Source organism: Dipodomys spectabilis, unplaced genomic scaffold, assembly GCF_019054845.1.
Source record: "Dipodomys spectabilis isolate Male_0828 unplaced genomic scaffold, ASM1905484v1 ptg000053l, whole genome shotgun sequence".
NCBI classification, from domain to species: Eukaryota; Metazoa; Chordata; class Mammalia; order Rodentia; family Heteromyidae; genus Dipodomys; species Dipodomys spectabilis.
The window spans coordinates 15883362-15905586 of record NW_024870730.1 but is presented as its reverse complement, the minus strand read 5'-3'; the positions used below and the strand labels follow the sequence as shown (position 1 = coordinate 15905586).

The window sequence follows — 22225 nt, the reverse complement described above, 5'->3', positions numbered from 1 at the left end:
ATATCAGCCTCCTAAGAAGCTAGGATTACAGGCATGAGCCACTGGTACTCAGCTTGATAGTACCAAATTCTTTTCCCCAAAGTTTGGGCTCATTTTTAAGCCACTAGCAAAGTACATTTCTAACTTAAGCAAACTTCCATCAACTTCTTTGCAGATAAATCCTTTATATATTAAAAGTCACATTCCTGTATAATTACTCTTTCCGTCTGTAATCCTATACATTAGATCTCTAATATTCCATCACTCACAAAAGTATGTGTATATACTAAAGACCACTCCAAAATAACTAAAATTCTCACGTCTTTTCAATCATTCTCCCCCGACTCCCCAAGTGCTGGAGTTGAACCCAGGCTCTCAAACATCCTAGGCAAATATTCTACCACTGAGCTATATCACCAGCTCTTCAAGCAGTTTTGAGTATAAACATCAAGATATATTCATACCCATCCTGAAAGAAAGGACAAGTATAACTAAGACATGTGAGTGTACTTGTGTCTATTTCTGCTCAGAGAGAGCTATTAATGAGGAGGTGTGAAGACTTACTCTAAGAATCACTTAGGGTGATGCTTGAACAGAGAGGACGATAAAACTATGCCCATATTTCAATGTCTTCTCTTGATCATTTTTTACTCTATGAGCTTTAATGATGGAATTTTTGTGCTAAGGAAATGTAAAAGAATTACTAAAGAAAACAAAATGGTATATTAAGATAGACAAAGAATAATCCACAAACTGGGCTGGGAAGGTGGCTCAGTGGTAAAGCACTTGCCTTGCATGCCTGAGGCCCTGGGTTTGATTCCTCAGCATCACATAAGCAAAAAGAAAAAAGCCGGAAGTGGCGCTGTGGCTCAAGTGGTAGAGCACTAGCCTTGAGCTGAAGAGCTGAGGGACAGCGCCCAGGCTCAGAGTTCAGGCCCCACAACCGGACTCAAAAAAAAAAAAGAAGAATCCACAAACTTGCCATGGTCCAAAAACCTCTTACAATATATATTCTTCAATGTATTCACTGTGTTCATTCAGTACCTGTTAAACATGAACTTTTATTACCAAGCAGGGTTTCATAATACAACAGATCAGACCCAATTACTGTTTTGCATGAAAGTGTTTTCAGATAATAGTAAACCATTACTAAAAAAAAAAAAAATAGACTCAGGGGAAAAATTTTAATTCTAAAAATAAGCAATAAAATTTCTGCAGAAGTCTAGATAGGTTTAAACAGCTAATCAGTTACTATTAAACAGAACTAGAGAGAGATCAGGGGGAAAAAAAGATGTATCAAGTAAGTATCAAAAAAAGATGTATCAAAAAAGATGTATCAAGAACAAAAGAGACAGGAAAAGTTGGGGAAAAGGATGAAAGATATGGGAAACAGAATAAGAATCAGTGTTCTAGAACAAGATGAGAGAGAACAAGATCTACATAGATAAAAGGAAAATTTTATACAAAATTGATAAGAGAACTAGGAAGGCAGATTGGTAAAGGGACAGCCCAATGACTGTCCCTCTTAGCCATGTTTTCTAAAACTTCCACTCATATCAATTCTGGACTTGGCTACATGATTTAATAACTCTTTAGCACTGCATGCAGTACCTTTTTGTTGTTTTCTGAAGTAGGACTGAGAATGGTCAGTTCTGGTCTACTTGGTTTAGGCTTTGGAGATTCACAGGAATTAATGAAATTCATGATGAATGGTTCCAAATGTTGACCTTTCTGTAGTGACAGATGATTGTAAAAAAAAAAAATCAATATTATGACTTCCAGTATCATATAAATTTATCATTTAAATTTATCAATATTTACATATGCTATTACTATCATGCTATAAATATACACAAATTATTCACCTCTTTCATTAGTTTTCCGGGAACAGACTTTATAATTTTCCCTGCAATCAAAAGTAAAGTATTAATTTTAAGAAGGTGTAATATACTTAAGAGTTGCTTATGTAAGTATTTCACTAGGTATTTCCAAATAGTAAATAGCCAAGTAAAAAGTGAAATAATCTAAAAGTTTTTATAGTTGACCATTTCATACTCAATAGAAATTACAATCAATGGGGTACTACTCTGAACTATTTATAGGGACACTTGGGATTTACTTAATCTGATGAGGTTAAAGGTTGACAGGAGGGAAATAACAAAAACAATGTTAAAACTGTGGAAATACAGTTGCCTCTATTTTTGTGAATACTTCAAATTTCCATAAAAGTGTTTTCAAATATTTTAAATTGATGAATACACAATAATAATGAAAAGGTATTACTAAAATATTAAGACAAAAATTTTTCAAGTCATAAGAAACATTTAAACTACGTGAATGATTTATATTCATGAATTTGAGATTAAGATTCCTATTGTAGCCATGCATGTGCCACTCTTGTAATCTCAGCATTTGGGAGGCTGAGACTATAAAGCCTGGACTATAAAGTGAAACCCAGTTTTGAAAAAAATAATTATTTTAGTCTAATCAAATTTGGTCAAATAAATTACTTCTTGATCTTAGGTTCCATATCATAAAGTATTAAGCATTTTAAGATTTTCTGAAACACTTAGAAATGGCACAAAAAGTTAATCAAAATGGACAGATCCAACTTGAATTTCTTTCTGCTTAATTTATACAAGAGTAGATGTGGCAACAATATGCTATATTAATAATAATAGGATTTTTTAGACATATAAACTACCTAGTCCTCTCACCTATTCCTGATTCTCATTCCGAATAATACATCCATCCCCTCAAAAATCTTTCCAACTTTCTTAAGTTATAGACTCTATTTCTATGTTTTCTGCATGTTATTACTTACTATGACATTAAAATCTCTAGGAAGCTTGTGTGCTATCTTTTCTTGCCCTATAAAACTTATTTAATTGTTTAACAGAAACTCAGTTCAAAATTTCTCTAAATTTACCCTCTATCCCAGCAAGTAGCAGCAGTAATTACGGTGCATACATAAATTTTTTCACTTTCAGTTAAACCTAATCAGTAACCAGGTCTACACAATTCCATTTCCTAAATGCTATATATAACTAAACATAAAATATTGTCACAAGTTTCCCTAAAAAGACTATATACAGCAAATACTTTGGATCAATAAATGTTGATCCAGTGTTGGGAGATTAAATGAAAACTAAACACCCACTTACATTATATTACTTAATCCATTGGTTTAGTTCCACATAAACACTTAAGAGTGCATCAACTAAGTATGTGGAGAAATACTGCTTTTACCTTAATTTTAACAATTTTATTCCAGCTTCTCCATTTGGTACCTTAATTCTTTCATTCATTTTATGTTTTCTTTTGTGTGTGCACGCACACATGAGCATGCCTGTCCTGGGGCTTGAACTCAGAGCCTGGGCACTGTTCCTGAGCTTTTATGCTCGTATCTAGAGCTTTATCACTCGAGTCACAGTTCCACTTTTGGCTTTTTGGAGAATAGGAGATAAGAGTCTTACAGACTGTCCTGCACAGTTTGGTTTTGAACCATCATCTTCAGATCTCAGCCTACAGAGTAGCTAGGATTACAGGAGTGAAGCAGTGGTGCCTACTTTCTCCTTTTTTGCATGCAGCTTTGTTTATATGACTGATATTTAAGTTCATAAAGGCTAAAAACTATTGGTTAATTTAACTTTGTGTGATAGAATATTTATTTAGAAGTTATTAGAAGCACAAAATAAGACATCTTAAAGTAAAGATAAAGTCCTTGCAATTCATCAAATAGCCATACCACATAAAATATTTTTCTAAACTACTCTGAAAATGATGACTATTTTTAGATTATTCTCTTACATATGTTTTTTCACTTGACTTACCAAGATTTACATCTGGTAGTATCTTATCAAGAAACTGTGTTTCTCCACCATTGGGAGAGAGAAAGTCTGCTAGAAGCTGACTATTACTCAGTTCTGGATGCTGTAGAAGTTTCTTTAAAAAAAAAAAAAAAAGTTTGCAAATTCAGACAGGTAAGCAAAACTGTTTAGAAGTAACTTTTTGTTTTGTTTTTGTGGGGGTCTTAGGGCTTGAACTCTAGGGCTTGTGCTCTACCACTTGAGCCACAGTTCCACTTTCCAACTTTTGGTAGTTTTATGAGAGACAGGAGTCTCAGAAACTTTCCTGCTCAGGCTGGCTTCTAACTGTCATCCTGAATAACAAGCATGAGTCCTCAGTGCCCAGCTGTATTGAAGTAACTTTAGTAACTTTAAATAACTCAAGTTTTAAATCACCCAAAGTAATCAACCTATTTTATGCTTCACATCATGGGATGACAGACACACAAATCATCATGCCTAGCTTCTTTCATTGAGAGAGAATCTCATGGATTTCTGCCTAGAATGGCACAGAATCTTGATCCTACCAATCTCAGTCTCTCATGTAGATGGATGATAGGCTTATGTAACTGCCCAGCTATTGGCTGAAAGGGGTCTTGTGTATATGCTCAGGCCAGTCAGTCTCAAACCACAATTCCCTAATCTCAGCCTCACAAAAGCTAGTACTATAGCATGAGCCTGGCACCCAGCTATTATTGAAAATTTTTCCATTTTAAAAAGTAATTGTTATGGGCTGGGAATGGGGCTTAGTGGTAGAGTGCTTGCCTAACATTCATGAAGCTTGGGTTCAATTCCTCAGTACCACATAAACAGAAAAAGCCGGAAGTGGCTCTGTGACTCAAGTGGTAGAGGGCTAGCCTTGAGCAAAAATAAGCTTAGAGACAGTGCCCTGAGTTCAAGCCCCAGAACTGGCCAAAAAAAAAAAAAAATAATTGTTCCGAGTGTGCTGTGGCTCAAAGTTATAGAGCATTAGCCTTAAGCACAAAAGCTCAGGGACAGTGCCCAGGCCCTGAGTTCTAGCCTCAGAACCATTCTAAAATCTACAAAATTGAAAGTGTAACAAAAATTAAACTTTACAAGAACAGGTACTTAGAGAGCAAAGCATGTATGTAAAAAGGACAAATCATAGAATACAGTTAGCAATGTTTGGAGAGGGCTAGGCTAAAAAGGAGGATGAAAGATTAATATGAAGTAAACGATTTGCATGTAGAAAAACAGAACAATGAAACTTGCTGTAATGTTTCAGGAAGTGGGGAAGGGAAAATGATCAGAGGGGACAAGACTGATTGGAATACATTGTACACATTAGTGGAAATATCACAAAGAAATGTCCCCTGTATAACTATGTATGCTAATAAAAAAAGGAGACTAATTATACACTTGGTGCCATACCTGTAGATATTCCTGAAACTCTTCTCTCTTTGACTTTAAGAATTCATAATTTTTAGGTCCAATAATCCTCTTGGAGGGAAGCTGGGCATCAGGAAATGTGCCTGTAATTTATACATATTAAAAATCTTACTATGCTCTGAAACTATTTTAAAAACTAAGCTTATTTAGTTTTTTAAAATTAGAATTTAATATGGCAAATTCTGATTTAGACCCCTGCCTTGTAGAGGTATGTTGGAAATGAATTGAAAATATAAGGAAAATTAAGCTTTACAAGAACAGGTACTTATACTTTTCGGGGAGGGGAGTAGGAAGAGATAAGTGGGAGAAAATGGGGACGGAGTAACTGTGTTTAAAAAGAAATGAACTCATTACCTTATTTATGTAATTGTAACCCCCTGTTCATCACCTTTACAATAAAGATATTAAAGTATGTAAGTGTCACAAAAATCCAGAACAAAAACTTTGGGAAATAAGTGAGATTCTATTAAACACAACTTCATAAAAGAAATACTTATTCTATTATGGGGAAAACTGTATTTTGTCAATGCTACATAAGTTTAAAATCCACAAGAGTACTTTCTCTAAGAGGGTCGACTGGAAATTTTAGTAACAGAGCCAATACTGTTGGAAATACAACACTGTAAGTGGCTTTTGTAAGTCCACAAGTTAAAAAAAATATGAAGGTAACTTATCTTTCTCAATTTTAAGAAAGAGGAAGTGGCGCTGTGGCTCAAGCAGTAGAGCACTCTCCTTGAGCTGAAGAGCGCAGGGACAGCGCCCATGCCCAGAGTTCAAGCCCCATGACTGACAAAAGAAAGAGAAGTCCTCAGTGAGGAAACAAACAAAACAAGAATGGTATTTCCCCAGCTAGGAAAGCAGAAAATGAAAACTGTTTGGAGACAAACTCCAGATCAAAATCTTTAGAGTGGAACTAGGTAATCTTTATCTTCCTATAATAATAACCTAACCATGTACTTTGCTCATACAGTAGGTATAGAAAGTTCTTGTACTTCATTGAGAATCAATTTGAATTTGGATCAAGAGACACTCTACAGGGCTTTTCTAAAACAAAAAGATTGAGAAAACAATACTCACCAACTCATGCAGAAAATGTCTAGAAATACTCATAATTATTCCTCTTATATTAGTTAAAATAAATACTAACAGGAAGAACTGAAAAAAAAACAAACCTCTCTTTTTCCAAAGAAAATCTATCCTCAAAAGAAACATTCAACAGCAAGCTTTGTTTCCTCATCTTGAGAGATAAATCAGAACACATGCCATAACACATAGCAAATACATGTTTACCAACAAAGATGGCGGCAGAACAAGATAATTCTTAAATGCCTAGTTTAAATTCTTTGCCACCTCAAGATAAACAAGAAATAAAACTGAATAGAGATAAATGTAGTTGTTCATAAGTTCGGAAAGTTTTAACTTACTAAAAACTGCATGGCACCTGTAAAGTTTACTTGTTGAGCTGAGCACTGATGGCTCACACCTGTAATCCTAGCTACTCAGGAGGCTGAGATCTGAGCATCACAGTTCAAAGCCAGCCAATTAACCACCAGAAAACCAGAAGTAGAACTGTGGCTCAAAGTGGTAGAATACCACCCTTGAGCAAAAGAGATCAGGGACAGTGCCCAAGCCTTGAGTTCAAGCCACACAACCAACCAAAAAAAAAAAAAATTGAATAGCGTATGTCTTCAGAAATATAAAGAACAGTTGCCTCTTACATTTTAATTTTATTAAAAGAGTAATGTGTTGCACAGGTGGGGAACCCTTTTTCTGTCAAGGGCCATTTAGATATGTATAATATCACTTAAAGGCCATAAAAAAATCACTATAGGTAGAGGAGCCAAGGGACTCAGTGGCAGCTGACAAGAAGTATATGTGTCTATCCTGCCTGTACTAAATGATTTCACTGGCCTTATACGGCCTTTGGGCCAGATGCTCTCCACTCCTGGATTGCACTTTAAATATACAGATACGCAAAGGTTAAAAGCTAAAACTAGCGTATCCCTAGTATAAAAAGAATGTATGTAATTTCTGTTACATATCTTTACAATTACTTAAAGATTAACCTAGTACAACAGCTTTCAAGAATGCTAATGCTGAACGGTAATTTTTTTTTTTTTTGTCCGGTCCTGGGGCCTAAACTCTGGGCCTGGGCGCTGTCCATCAGCTCTTCAGCTCAAGGCTAGCGCTCTACCACTTGAGCTACAGCGCCACTTCCAGCTTTTTTCTTTTTGCTTATGTGGTGCTGAGGAATCGAACCCAGGGCCTCAGGCATGCAAGGCAAGCGCTCTACCACTGAGCCACCTTCCCAGCCCCATGTAATGTTTTATATAAAAGGTACAACATACCATGAAATTCTGTTAGTTTTGATTCAAGAACATAGAATTCAAGGTATCTTCTATAGACAGACCAATGTTCAGGCTCATGCCCAACTGTAAAATGAAAACACACTGAATTACAAATAATTTTAAAAACTATTATTAAATGAACTATTCAACAATAATATAAAGGATATTTGTAGCCTTAATAACGTACTATTTTGAATATTACATTATCATATTTTGCCCTAAACTTTAATTACCTATAAGAGACAGAAATTTCAACTTTTTACGGTTATCTGAAGCAAATATACTTTTTCTACAATAGAATCATAAAGTTAAAGGATTTTTGAAAATTTATACAATTATTAAAATCATCAAAATGACGTATTTCATTTAAAAAGTATGACTATAGCCAGTAACTCAGACTTGTAATTAGGAAGCTGAGATCTAACTGAGGTTTGAAACTGGCCAGGGCAGAGGAGTCCAGAAGACTCTATCTTCAATCAACCGGCACAGAAAGCGGACTACAGGCCTAGCTCCAGTGGTAGCATGCCAGCCAGCAGTGAGAAGGCTGAGGAAGACCGTGGGAGACCTCGAGTTCAAGCCCCAGTACCACAACTCCCCAAAACAAAAATGTAACTAATTGAGTCCTTCAAATATTGATTAAGTTGTCCTGATGGAACAACATAGTATAGAAGCACACTTCAAAATGACAATCTGCAATTCTGTAAATATTCTATATATCTAATAAAGAGTTGCTACTAAGTACTATTAAGAACCTGAAATATGGCTAGTGTAACCAATTAAGTTTTAATTGGCTACCAAATTGTAAAACACAGGTAAGGGCTAAAACAATCAGGTCAGACTGCCTGTCCAATCCCCGGGCCCCATTTACTATGTAGCCTCAAACACATAATCTCATTGCATCTTACTTGGCTTATAGAATAGAAATAATTGTGTTTAATACATAAAAAAAAATATCTACCTAAGCTGGGTGCTGGTGGCTCACCCCTGTAATCCTAGCTACTCAGGAGGCTGAGACCTGAGGATTGCAATTCAAAGCCATTCCGGGCAGAAAAGTCCCCAGGAGACTCTTATCTCTAATTAACCACTCAAAACCAGAAGTGGTGCTATGGCTCAAGTGGTAAAGCCTTGAGCAAAAAGAGGCTCAGGGACAGTGCCCAGGCCCTGAGTTCAAGAGCCATAACTGACAAATAGTAGTAGTAGTAGTAGTAGTAGTAGTAGTAGTAGTAGTAGTAGTAATCCACCTAAAGCACTTCCATATAGTATTGAGCCTAGAATCAGCACTGATCTTCACTACCACTTAGTTACTAGCCTCATTTCTCTTAGAGACAGTTTCTTCTTCTGAGCTTAACTTTAATTTTCTGTTTATCATTCTTAAAATATGCAGGACTACTCAGAGATGACTGTTTATTCCAGTATGTTGTTTACTTCCTATCTCTACTGTAATAGAAAAAGCCAGGAAGAGACAAAAGAAGGAAGTCTGCAAAGCAGGGAGGCAATCTGTAAAGCTATGTCTAATTATATTTTATTCAATTTTAATAGCCCATAAAAATGGGGAAAGGGAAAATACTGTCTTATTAAAATTGGAAGCTGGGTGCTGAGGCTCACAGCTTTAATCCCTGCTGAGAAGGCTGAGATTTGAAGGAATGGCTCAAGAGGTAGATCACCAGCTAAATGAGAAACCTGAGCTAGTGAGAAGCCTTGAGTTCAAATACCATTACTGGTGAAATAAATATAAATTAAAATTAAAATAAGAGATACAATACCTAAAATAGTGCTAATCGCATAAAAGTTAAGCATAATGGCCTCTGATGACAACAAAAATAATGAAAGAGACATAATGAAAGAGACAAAATGTGTCACTGGAATGTTTACTATTGTTTACTCAATAGTGTTGACTGAATGAATTAACTTACCACAAACACAACTTATAAAAACTAAGTTTTCATCTAACTTTCTGTTCTAGATACTTTGTTTTTAGCTAGGCAATCATATTTAATAATTATACACCGCAAATATCTCAAACATAATAAAGATGGGTTTATGGGCATTTTTTAAGAAGGTACTTCTTACCTACTCGTCTGTCATTTCTTTCAACATCAATACAAAACACAGGAATTCTCTCCTTCTTCTCCTTCCTTTCGGAGGAGGGATCCTCAAAAAAGTCTACATAAGGAATGCTGATTTTCCAGGCAGCAAGGTTTCGGGGAGTATTAGGCGTACTAACAGCTTCTACTGGAGAATCGTCTTCCATTACAACAATACCTTCTTCAATCTGGAAAAAAAAAAATAGCAGTACCTTTAGAAATACAGAGGAACAGATACACCCATATTATTTTGATAATTTTTAAAATGTAGTTAGATGATGATTTTCTATCAAAAGTATAAAAATAAAAAGTTAAAACAGGTTACTAGCATCAACTTTAGATCTGGCTATATACATATACATTGAAGTATAATGGAAACTAACCAGACATTTCAGAGATTATGAAAAAAAATACTAAAAGCATGCAAATATAAAAAGCTTTCAACCTTGGTGGTAATACTGTCACTTAGGAATGTGAATACTGAAAGTAGTCAATGATGGCTACATTTGTAATACACTATAAGTATGAAGAATACCAGCATAACCTTTCTGGAAAGTGTTCTGACCCAGAGTTAAACTCTGGATTAAGACCGGCACTGGTGGCTCTTGCCTATAATCCTAGCTAGTCAGGAGGCTGAGATCTGAGGATCTTGGTTCAAAGCCAGCCCAGGCAGTTAAGTCCCTAAGATTTTTATCTCCAATTAACTACCAGAAAAGCAGAAATGGCGATATGGCTCTAGTGTTAAGAGTAGTCACTTTGAGCAGACAGAGCTCAGGGACAGCGCCCAGGCCCATTGTCTTTTATATGGATATAAAAGTTGGAAAGAAGATTTGAAAGGCACTAACTTCTATAGAATACTGCTTTTTCGTATCTTAACTTTCAAATTTTACATAAAATACCTTTTTGTTGGTGGTGGTGGTTGTGGGGGCTGAATTCTGGGCCTGGTGCTGTCCCTCAGCACTTCAGCTCAAGGCTAGCGCCCTACCACTTGAGCCACAGAGCCACTTCTGGCTTTTTCTGCTTATGTGGTGCTGAGGAATCAAACCCAGGGCCTCATACATGCAAGGCAAGCACTCTACCACTAAGCCAGCTTCCCAGCCCTTAAATTCTAAAACATTTTAAATATCTAAAAATAAGTATTTTAAAATAGAAATCCACATCTAGAAATAAATGAAGGAAAAAAATGATTGATACTTTCAAATTTTATTGAACCTATTAAGCTCTATATCTTTGCTCAATTAAGACATCTCTTAATCATGTTAAAGAAATAAAATATTAGGAATAATCAACACATTCATTTTGTTTTCTTGAGACAAGATCTTAATATGTAGTCAAGGTGAGCCTAAAACTCTCTTGGTAGCCTAGGCTGGCTTCAAATTCATGACTCTCCTGTGTGAGCCTTCTGAGTACTGAGACACACTCATCTCAAAGATTACACTTCTTTTAAGGCAGTAATCAAAGCCTGTATTTGCACTTGAAAAGTAGAGGCAAGAGGATATTGAGTTTGAAGCCAGCAAGTGCTATATTGTCTAATTTTAACACTAAAGTTACAGCACTTAAGAGAACTGTGAATAGTTTAATCAGAGAAAACCAGTGGTGGAAAGATATTTTCTCCCACTATTCTAGCACTTCATTATATAGTCTTGTTCATGGATCTGGGGATGGAGTAGGTCATAAAACAACAGAGAGGCCGGGCGCTGGTGGCTCACGCCTGTAATCCTAGCTACTCAGGAGGCTGAGATCTGAGGATCGCGATTCAAAGCCAGCCCGGGCAGGAGAGACTGTGAGACTCCTATCTCCAATAAACCACCAGAAAACCGGAAGTGGCGCTGTAGCTCAAGTGGTAGAGCGCTCGCCTTGAGCTGAAGAGCTGAGGGACAGCACCCAGGCCCAGAGTTCAAGCCCCACGACCATCAACAACAACAAAAAAAAACAGAGAGGGCTGGGAATATGGCTTAGTGGTAGAGTGCTTGCATGATGCACTGGGTTCAATTCCTCAGTATCATATCAGAAAAAGCTGGAAGTGGCATTGTGGCTGAAGTTGTAAAGTGCTAGCCTTGACCATAATAAAAAAAAAAAAAGAGGCAGCTCAGGGACGGACAGTGCCCAGGCCCTGAGTTTAAGCTCTAGGACTGGCAAAAGAAAACAAACAAAAACAAACCAAAGTAAAACAATTTGTTTAGTAAATACTACTAATAATAGGATATTCTTTTTATTTTGAGGCCCTGGGTTCAATTAGTACCACATAAATAAAAGTTTAAAAACATAGTTAAAATTTTAAAAAAATCTCTAAAAAATGGGAAAGCAAAATTCTTAGCAACATACAAGTATAAATGAGTAGCAAGGAACAAAGTTTTTCAACTTAAATGGTGTTTGTACCAACAGACTTAATGAGAAATCTCTGACAATAGTTCCCTGAAATTTTCAGTGCTTCCCTTACTATTAACTAAAATTAAGTAAAATTTCTGAACAAAATGATTGAATTGTTATTGCTATTAAGACAAGATTTCACAACATAGCCCAGACTAGCCTCTAACTTATTCTTGCCTTAAAAACTGAGTGATAACTTACTTCTCAGAAATTTAAGATAGCTCTTGCCCATGTAATTGTAACCCCTCTGTATCGTATTTTCACAATAAAAAAATAAAAATAAATAAATAAAAGAAATTTAAGATAGCATACACAATGTTTAATGCTATCTTAAGTTTGCAGTTATACAAACATCAAATTAAAGAACTTAAGCTTATAAAGCTTTCTTTACTTAAAGATTTTTTACTTACGAAGTCATCTTCACCTTCAGCCAAACCATAATTAGGCAACATAGCTCCCTCCATTGTGGTACTCTTGAATACTCCTTTAATTTTGCTACCTATTCTGCTAATTCCAAATGATTCTCCTCTCTTCTGTGTGCTTCTAAATATTGAACAAAAACTTATCAGGCACAAAGCAAATTATCACAACAGTCTAGTATACTATAAACAATACTAAAGAAAAAGAAACCAAGCATATTAGCTCATTCCTATAATTTGAGCTACCTGGGAGGAAGATGTAGAACTGTGGTCTAATGAACAATGCAAAACCTCAAGACCCTATCTGAACAACAAACAGAAAGCACAAGAACTGGAGCATGGATCAAGTGGTAGAGTGCTTATGTAGCAAGCATGAGGCAACTAAAATCAACTCCTAGTACCACCTGGAAAAAAGGGAAAGAGGAAAAAAATAATTTTGACACTATTAAACAAATGTAATTTTCAGTTTTCAGTCACTAATTAAATCTCAATATTTCAGAAGCTAAAAAGGACAGACTATTTAAAGGTTAAATTTGTAGTATGAATGAATGAAACAAATTTTACAAGCAAACCATCTGAAAGTTAGCTGATGTTAAATTCCAAAGACATTTTTGAAAGAGGAGAGCCCTCTGGTGGCACAGAGTTCTCACTGCCACACATATTTTTGAAATAATAAAAAAAAATACAAAAGAAATATATAAACCTTATCATTCTTCATTTTCTGATGAAAGTTAAATTTTGTCATCTATGACTGACAAATATTCAAGGAAAATCCAACGCTATAATCATATACTCAAGAGAGGAAGATGAATAAAGTATAAAACATCTTATTTAACTTCAAAGTAGTAAAAAGAAAATTACCAAAGGAAAGGGCTAGTCATGATAATAAAGATAAAAGCAAATGTAGCCCAGGAAGCAGCCTTCTCTCATAAATATTAAAGGTTGGTTTTACAATTTTTTTTCAAAAGTAAATTTCTAGGTGGGTGCCAAAGGCTCATGCCTAGCTATTCAGGAGGCTAGGATCTAAAGGCTCCAAGTTCAAAGCCAGCCTAGACAGAAAAGGGGAGGTGTGACTCAAGTGATACTCAGCTTTGAGAGAAAAAGCTCAGCAAGAGTACAAGACAGGGCTAGGAATGTAGCTTAGTGATAAGAGTGCATGCCTAGCATGTATGAAGCCCCAGATTCCATTCCTCAGTATCACATAAGCAGAAAAGGCCAGAAGTGGTACTGTGGCTCAAATGGTAGAGTGCTAGCCTTGAGCAGAAAGCAGCTCAGGGACAGGGCTCAGGCCCTGAGTTCAAGCTCCAGGACTGGCAAAACAAAAAAAAAACCGTGAAAAGCACTCAGTTCAAACCCTGGTACCAGCAGAACAAATAAATTCCTAAAATCAGAAACAGCTCAAAAGAAAAACAGCCATTTTTTCCCATTATAACAAAATGCCCCAGGCTTCAAAAAGACTATAATTTTTTGAAAGACTTGGAAAAAATTATATAGTGAAGTAAGCCAGGCCCAAAGAAACATAGGTCCCATCGTTACCCTTATTTGCAATAACTCGTATAAGTCTAGGACAAGCAGAAAAGGTCAAAACTATGTATATATGACCATCTAAGATGATGTTAAGCGAAATGAATCACAAGTGGTTTTTTACTTTCTTGCTATTGTTTTTTAACATATTGAAAATATACTATATGATTTTTTTGTTTCTCTTATTGTTCTTCCTCCACACTATAACCCCTGTTTTTCACTGTATTTGATGTTGGTGCCCTGCATCTTATATATACATTTTTCTAATTTGGGGAGGGAAAGGGAAAAAACAAAATGCTTAAATAGGGATACAGGATGACCCATTGTTAACAATCAGATGTATAAACACTATGCTGAAAATGAACTTTACAACTTGGGGGTGGGGGAGGGAGGAACTGGGGAGGTAGGGAGGGAAGGGATAGTAGGGGAAAAACAAAGGAGGAAGTAACAATGCTGTATAGGAAATGTACTGTACTCATTACCTTACTCATGTAACTGTAACCCGTCTGTACAGTATTTTTAAAATAAAAAATTTTAAAGACTATAATTTTTATTTAATATAAAACTCATTATTATCATAACATGGCCTTTACAATGAATACCCAAGTAAAAATGGCTATTCTTTTATTTTTAAATTGTTATTATAAAGGTTATGTACAAAGGGTTCCAGTTATGTAAGTCAGGTAATGAGTACATTTCTTTTTGGACAGTGTCACCTCTTCCTTAGAAAAATGACTATTTTAAAATCTGACAAAGGTTGTTAAGAACGCTTAACTTACTGGATACCTATTTGCCTAAGAGAAACATTCATCTAGTGAAATAATGCAACAGTTATAGAAATAAGAAAAAAAACTGATGAAATTGCAACTATACCAGGTACATGGTAACATCTGTATTATATGCATGCTCTGAGGAACAAATCAAACTTATTGTAAAACCAGAAATGTACTAATAATAGCAACAGTGAAAAGGGTAAGCCAGATTATCTAAATAAGCATTTGGTGTTTTTATAAAACAGAGTTAGTAGGAGATGTGGCTCAAGTGGTAGAGTGCCTTCCCTGCAAACTTGAGTTCCTGAGTTCCAACTTAGTATGACCAAACAAAAAAGGGAAAAGTTACTCTTAATAAAACTATTTCCAAAAATAAACATAAAATGTTGACAAAATGTTGTTAAAATATCTAGAACCTAGATTTTTCTCATCTCTAGAATCTGGAGACCATAAAACAAGATCTAGAAGGATGACATATTTTTAAAATGCCCCACTTATAATTATACCCAGGATCATAGAAACATTATCTGTTACTTTGTAAATAAATCTTTAAAAAAACAAATCATTATGCAAAATAACTGAGCAAAATCCTCTCTAAAAAAGTTACTCTCTTAAAAAAAGCCCCTCTCTATAAAAAGTTAGCAACCTTGAAAAGTGAAAAGATCTTAGTACCAGAACATTTTAATTTTATTATAACATATGTCATTTCAAAGTCGAGCTATCTGTGGGTCACCAGTGGCTCAGGCCTATAATCCTAACTACTTAGACTTAGATGCTAACATCTAGTGGTTGGAAGTCAGCAGGACTGAAAAAAGTCTATGAAATTCTTATCTCCAAATGACCAAAATGGCAGAAGTAGAACTATAGCTCAAGTGGTAGAACATTAGCCTTGAGCAAAAGAGCTCAGAGGAAGTACCAGTCCCTGAGTTCAAGCCTTATTACTGGCACTAAAAATTAAAAAAGGAAATACCTAGAATTAAAGAAGATACTCATTTAAAAGTTTTCTAACAGAGCTGGTAAGTTGGCTTAGGGGTAGAGTGCTTGCCTCGCATGCATGAGGCCCTGGGTTTGATTCCTCAGCACTACATAAGCAGAAAAAGCCGGAAGTGGCGCTGTTGGCTCAAGTGGTAGGATGCTAGCCTTGAGCTGAAGAGCTGAGGGACAGCGCCCAGGCCCAGAGTTCAAGCCCCATGACCGACCAAAAAAAAAAGTTATCTAACAGCATAGTGTTTTGTATTTTTTCCTTTTTAGTTATATTTAGGTTGTTTGGAATGTACATTATGGACTTAAACAGACAAATTTATACTAAAAAGAATCACATGCTAAAGACTTACCGAAAATCATCCAAACTTAGGCTACCTCTGCAATATCAGATATGTGAAATTATATTAGGAGAAGAGAGAAAGCCCAGACATTAAACAAATTTCACTTCAGAATACCAAGTAAAATTTTAACACTTTAAACAAGTAGATAAAATTTCCTTGTAAAAGGAAGAAATGCATACATAAAAACCATGATAAGTGTAATAGAAACAAAGCCTCTGGTTATGTATTTGGTATAGGGGTGAGAAATCTTATAACTAAATAATAGAACTTAAAAGTTCCATTAAGTTCATGGTTCAAAGCACACCCAGGCAGGAAGGTCCATGAGACTCTTGTCTCCAATTAACCACAAAAAGCCAGAGTAGAGCTGTGGCTCAAGTAGTAGTGTATGAACTTTGAGCACAAACAAAAGCTCAAGGACACACTCAAGTCCTCAGTTCAAGCCCCAGGACTGGTACCAAAAGAAAAAAAAAACAAAACACCACATGAATATCTAAAAGCATTTAACAAAAATTAACAAAGCTACTCTAAATTTCCAGTAAAATTAAAAACTTAAAAACTCTTTTACCTTCTCTGTGTAGGTAAGACAACCATTAATTACCAGAGAACACTAACAATATTTAAGTCAGTTCAATAAAAAGTTTAAAAAAAGGGCTGGGAAGGTGGCTTAGTGGTAGAGCGCTTGCCTTGCATGCCTGAGGCCCTGGGTTCGATTCCTCAGCACCACATAAGAAAAAAGAAAAAAGCCGGAAATGGCGCTGTGGCTCAAGTGGTAGAGCGCTAGCCTTGAGCTGAAGAGCTGAGGGACAGCGCTAGGCCCAGAGTTCAGGCTCCACAACCAGATGCCCCCCCCCCCAAAAAAAAGTTAAAAAAAATCTGTATTTACTGTCATTTACATATATTTTTTAATTAACTAATTTTTCCCAGTCCTGGGACTTGAACTCAGGGCCTGGCACTGTCCCTGAGCTTCTTCTGCTCCAGGCTAGCACTCTACCATTTGAGCCACAGTGCAACTTCTGGCTTTTTCTGTTTATGTGGTATTGAGTAATCAAACTCAGTGCTTCATGCATGCTAGGCAAGCACTCTACCACTAAGACACATTCCCAGCCCTCACTTTTATATTTTAAAGCAAGAAAAATGAGTACTTAAGTATACTGAAGATAGTGAAGTGCTCTCAAAGTGGCAAAGAAAGTTTTCCATGTTAATGGTGAAATTGTTATGACTTGTTAGACTTAACTATTAAGATCAGACTTATTCTAAATCTATAAGCAAGAAAAAAAATCCCACCTATTTTTCAAGAAGAATATGAAATCTGGGGCTGGGAAGGTAGCTCAGTGGTAGAGTGCTTGCCTTGCATGCATGAAGCCCTGGGTTCGATTCCCCAGCACCACATAAGCAAAAAGAAAAAAAGCCAGAAGTGGTGCTGTGGCTCAAGTGGTAGAGCGCTAGCCTTGAGCTGAAGAGCTGAGGGATAGTGCCAGGCCCAGAGTTCAGGCCCTATGACCGGACCCAGAAAAAAAAGAATATGAAATTTGATAGAAGGCCATGAAAATGCACTGACTAAAACAAGAAGTATATGGACTGAAAAATATTTTAAGTAGCATGGATATTATTTTTATTAAGTGAAATTTATGTTTCATGGCTATAATTATTAATTTACTTTAATATTATTATAAAGGTAATGTGCAGGGAGATTACAATTACATGATTCAGGTAAATGAATAACAATTTTTTTAAGTGACTCAGGCTAAGATTTGGATCACACCCAGGCAGCAAAGAAAAGTCCATGCGAATCTTATCTCTAATTACCACCAAAAAGCCAGAAGTGGAACTGTGACTCAAGTGATACAGTGTTAACCTTGAGCAAAAAAGCTCAGGTACAACACCTAGGCCCTGACAAATCCCAGGACTAGTACCAAAAAAAGAAAAGAGTAATAGCATAAAGGTATTTATCTATCTTTCAAAAAAGTAACTCTAGGGGCTGGGAAGGTGGCTCAGTGGTAGAATGCTTGCCTTGCATACATGAGTCCCTCAGTTCGATTCCTCAGCACCACATAAGCAGAAAAAGCCGGAAGTGGCACTGTGGCTCAAGTGGTAGAGCACTAGCCTTGAGCTGAAGAGCTTAGGGATAGCGCCCAGGCCAAGTTCAGGCCCCAGGACTGGCAAAAAAAACAAAAAGTTACTCTACTACATACATATTATCTCTACTGAAGCCTTATATAATATTTAGTATTCAAAAAATGTTGAAGCTACTCATAAAATACCTGATCAAGACAAAAAAAAAAAAAACCAATATACCCTTCTCTATGATTTTTCACACCTTTCCATACTAACCATACATAAAATGTTCCATTTTCCAACTTTCCTACATCTTACTATTCCATCTTTAATTGACTTCAAAATGTATTGCTCAAACTAGAAAGTTCTGAGAATGTAAATAATTATTCTGTATACTTTTTAATGTCTGTACCAATCTTGTAGACATAACATTCTATATATAACATTGTAAAGACAACTGAGGACATTAATCAGCTTTACAAAGTGATAAAATTCTCTCTTTTGTTACTTTTTAAAAGTTAAGTATGCATTTCAACTTCAAGAGTCAGAAAGGAAAAGGAGAAACCTCCCTCTCATTTTTATCCAGTAAGTATCTAACAAAAAACTTACTATGAAAAACAACAACAACAACAACACTTAAGCTGGGCACTGGTGGCTCACTCCTGTAATCTTAACTACTTAGGTGGCTGAGATCTAAGGATAATGGTTAGAAGCTGACCCAGACAGGAAAGTCCATGAGAGGGGCTGGGAAGGTAGCTCGTGGTAGAGTGCTTGCCTTGCATGCACGAGGCCCTGGGTTCGATTCCTCAGCACCACATAAACAAAAAGAAAAAAAAACGGAAGTGGTGCTGTGGCTCAAGTGGTAGAGCGCTAGCCTTGAGCTGAAGAGCTGAGGGACAGCACGCAGGCCCAGAGTTCAGGCCCCACGACCGGACCCCCCCCCCCCATCCCCTGCAAAAAAAAAAAAAAAAAGTCCATGAGACTCTTATCCCCAATAAACTACTCAGAAAAAGCCAGAATGTCATTGTGGCTCAAGTGGTAAAATGCTAGCCTTGAACACACAGAGGCTCAGAGACGGCAGTGTCCAGGCCCTGAGTTCAAGCCACAGGACAAAAAAAAAAAGAACACACTTAAAAACTCTTGAGTTATCTTTGCATTTCAGTTTTATATGTCCCTACCCTCAAACAAAATAGATTATCAAACACTAATATGTATTAACTATGAGATTTATAAGCATATTACTTTTATAAAAGAATTCAAGCATCTGTACTATACATGGAGTAGTTCAACAATTCACTGACAAGCAGCAATGAAACCATATGTTCATTTGAAAAATAGCTAATAAGTACAATGATGCTATATTACAATTAGTATCATCAGCAAGTTCAACATGATATATATATAATGAATATGCCTACCTGTTGAATTTTGAATTGCGTGTTGGTGATTCTGCACCTCTTAGGAGTTGTCTGAAATACTTCAAAATAAAAAAATCAATGTCACTTACTAAACTAAAATCTGACACTGAAACATGCTACTTTGCCTTTGTATTCTTCAGTTTAAAGGAAAGGCTATTAAAGGGCTGAAGGCATAACTGAATGGTAGAGCATTTGCCTATTATATACAAGGCCTTGGTTTCTATCCTCAATACTGCAAAAAATAAATGAATAAATAAAAAGAAAAAGCTATTGAAATCAAGTGAACACAGCCACAGTCAAACAGGGTAAGGATTAAAATAATTGCAAATGGAGATATTCAGGCCACTTGATTTCCTCAGGTATATAAATAATTGTATATAACTATACAAGAATGGGGTTTCTGTATCGCCAAGTAATAGAAAGCTAGTTAGGCATATGGCAAATCAAGTCAATCTGGACCCAATCAACCTTGTCACATAAACACAAACATGGATTTAGAATTGAAAATGTTTTATTTTCCTGTTTATTATTGAATCACTTATCTAGCAATGTCAAAACCCTATTAAATTTTGTATAAAAATCCTTAAACAAGGTTAATACTTTGGCTTACCTCATCACTGTGGCAGAACATAGGAGTAAACACATTCTCCAAGAGAGAAAGAACATGTTCATATGCTTCAAAAAGACACCTCATAGTCTGAAGTTTCACAACATCTATGTATGGGCCTTCCGCAACTATTAAAAAAAAAAATCTATTGCAGAAATTATTTACAAGCAGCATAAAAACATTATTAGTTGAAATTCATTCAACTAAAAAGACAATCCACTACAACTATGTTTTATAAAAATCCACCTTAAGAAATTATACTAGGCTAGGAAATGAGAACAACTAACAACTAAAATCTATTATATGAATTGTGAATAATAAGCCTTTCCTCAAAGATTCATCTCATTAGCAAAATGAATATGTAAAGAAGTATTTTAAGCAAGAAATAAGGTTGACAAAGATTAATATTAAATACTAAATATTAAAAATGATTAACTGTTCATGTTCCTCGCACATCTACTGCAATAATAGAGAATACATGAAAAAAATTTATACTTGTAAAGGAGCTACAAAATTCATTATCTTCACCATGTTTCACTTACTTCTTTGAATTTCTTCTACGATAAAAGGATCAAATCTAATTTTATCAATACTTTCATCCAAACAATATGTTTTATAAATCTTCTGCAACTCTTCATGAAGAGAGAGCATTTCATCATTTGATAACTCTGGTCGCAAAATTCTATCATTAAATTCCTCTAACAAATACAAGAAAGAATAAGAAAAACACATTACTTTAATTCAGAAGTATTCATGAAAACTTCCTACTCCTGTTCTAACTGTAGCCAGTACTAAAAGCAACAAACAGAGTCCAATGCATCATTTTAAGCTTTTAAAATAGATTTGAGAGCAAAATACTCATATTATATTAATGTAAAATACATAAACAGTGTGCTAATTTTCTTGAATTTAGAACAGCAATTAACACGTGTAAAATTTTCTTTCCTTCCTTCCTATCCTCCTTCCCGCTTTCTTTTTCTCCCTCCTTCCTTTTCCTCCCCCTCCTCCCCTTACTCTCTCTTTCTTTCTTGCCAGTACTGAGGTTTGAACTCAGGGACTGAGCACTGTACCTTAATTTTTTTGCTCAAGGTTGGCACTCTACCATTGAACCCCAGCTCCACTTCTGTGTAAAATTTTCTTTAGGCTTGCACCTATACTCCTACCTATTAAGGCGGTTGAGATCTGAGGATAACAGTTTGAAGACTTATCTTCAATTAATCACGTACACACACAAACCCCAGGAAATGGCACTGTGGTTCAAGTGTTAAAGTGCTAGCCATAGGGGTTGGGAAGGTGGCTCAGTGGTAGAGTACTTGCCTTGCATGCAGAGGCCCTGGGCTCCATTCCTCAGCACCACATAAGCAAAAGAAAAAAGCCAGAAGTGGAGCTGTGGCTCAAGTGGTAGAGCACTAGCCTCGAGCTGAAGAGCTGAGGGACAGCGCCCAGGCCCAGAGTTCAGGCCCTACAACCGGACCCAAAAAGAAAAAAAGTGCTAGCCATTAGCACAAACACTCAGGCACAGAAAGGACCAGAGTTTGAGCCCCAGGACCAGCAAAAATAAAAATTAAAAATTAAAATTTTAAAGGCAGCAGTAATATGCTCACAAAGTGAATAACTCAGCAATAAGACAACTAACTATTCATCCACATAATAAGAATGGATCTTAGAAAGCATTATACTGAATAGATACCAGGCAAAAGCAATCTTTGGTGGAGAAATGAGACCAGTAATACTCTAGCAAGAGTAGAAGCAGGTATAAATCTTTAGGGAAGAATTTTAATAGAATTTTACTGGGATGATGTTCTCTATCCTGATAAAGACACAGAATTACATGTGTAAACCTGATCAAACTGTACATTTAAATTCTGTGCTTCACTGTTAGACCTCAATTCTTTAAAACTTGTGTTTAAGGCCAGGCACGAGTTCGAAGACAACTATGGCAGGAAAGCCCACCAAATCTATGAGACTCTTACCTCCAATTAACCACCAGAAAACCAGAAGTGAAGCTATGGCTCAAGTGGTTCAACACTAGCCTTGAGTGTAAAAGCTCAAGGACAGAGCACCCAGG

General features: G+C 36.0%; 1 protein-coding gene across 2 annotated transcripts in view; it reads right to left on the bottom strand.

Moving 5' to 3' along the window:
* The window catches only part of Snx14 (sorting nexin 14), a 78415-nt gene that overhangs the window by 12620 nt on the left and 43570 nt on the right, over nucleotides 1-22225 (bottom strand). The window contains exons 13-23 of one of the 2 annotated variants that reach the window (XM_042679528.1): nucleotides 20700-20855; nucleotides 20161-20285; nucleotides 19551-19609; nucleotides 16087-16113; nucleotides 12450-12582; nucleotides 9656-9857; nucleotides 7586-7669; nucleotides 5220-5320; nucleotides 3813-3924; nucleotides 1845-1885; nucleotides 1591-1710 (exon numbers count right to left, since the gene is read on the bottom strand). In XM_042679528.1, the coding sequence (XP_042535462.1) occupies nucleotides 1591-1710; nucleotides 1845-1885; nucleotides 3813-3924; nucleotides 5220-5320; nucleotides 7586-7669; nucleotides 9656-9857; nucleotides 12450-12582; nucleotides 16087-16113; nucleotides 19551-19609; nucleotides 20161-20285; nucleotides 20700-20855 (1160 nt within the window). The remainder of the gene's footprint in view (nucleotides 1-1590; nucleotides 1711-1844; nucleotides 1886-3812; nucleotides 3925-5219; nucleotides 5321-7585; nucleotides 7670-9655; nucleotides 9858-12449; nucleotides 12583-16086; nucleotides 16114-19550; nucleotides 19610-20160; nucleotides 20286-20699; nucleotides 20856-22225) is intronic. The other variant, XM_042679529.1, reaches the window with a different exon arrangement.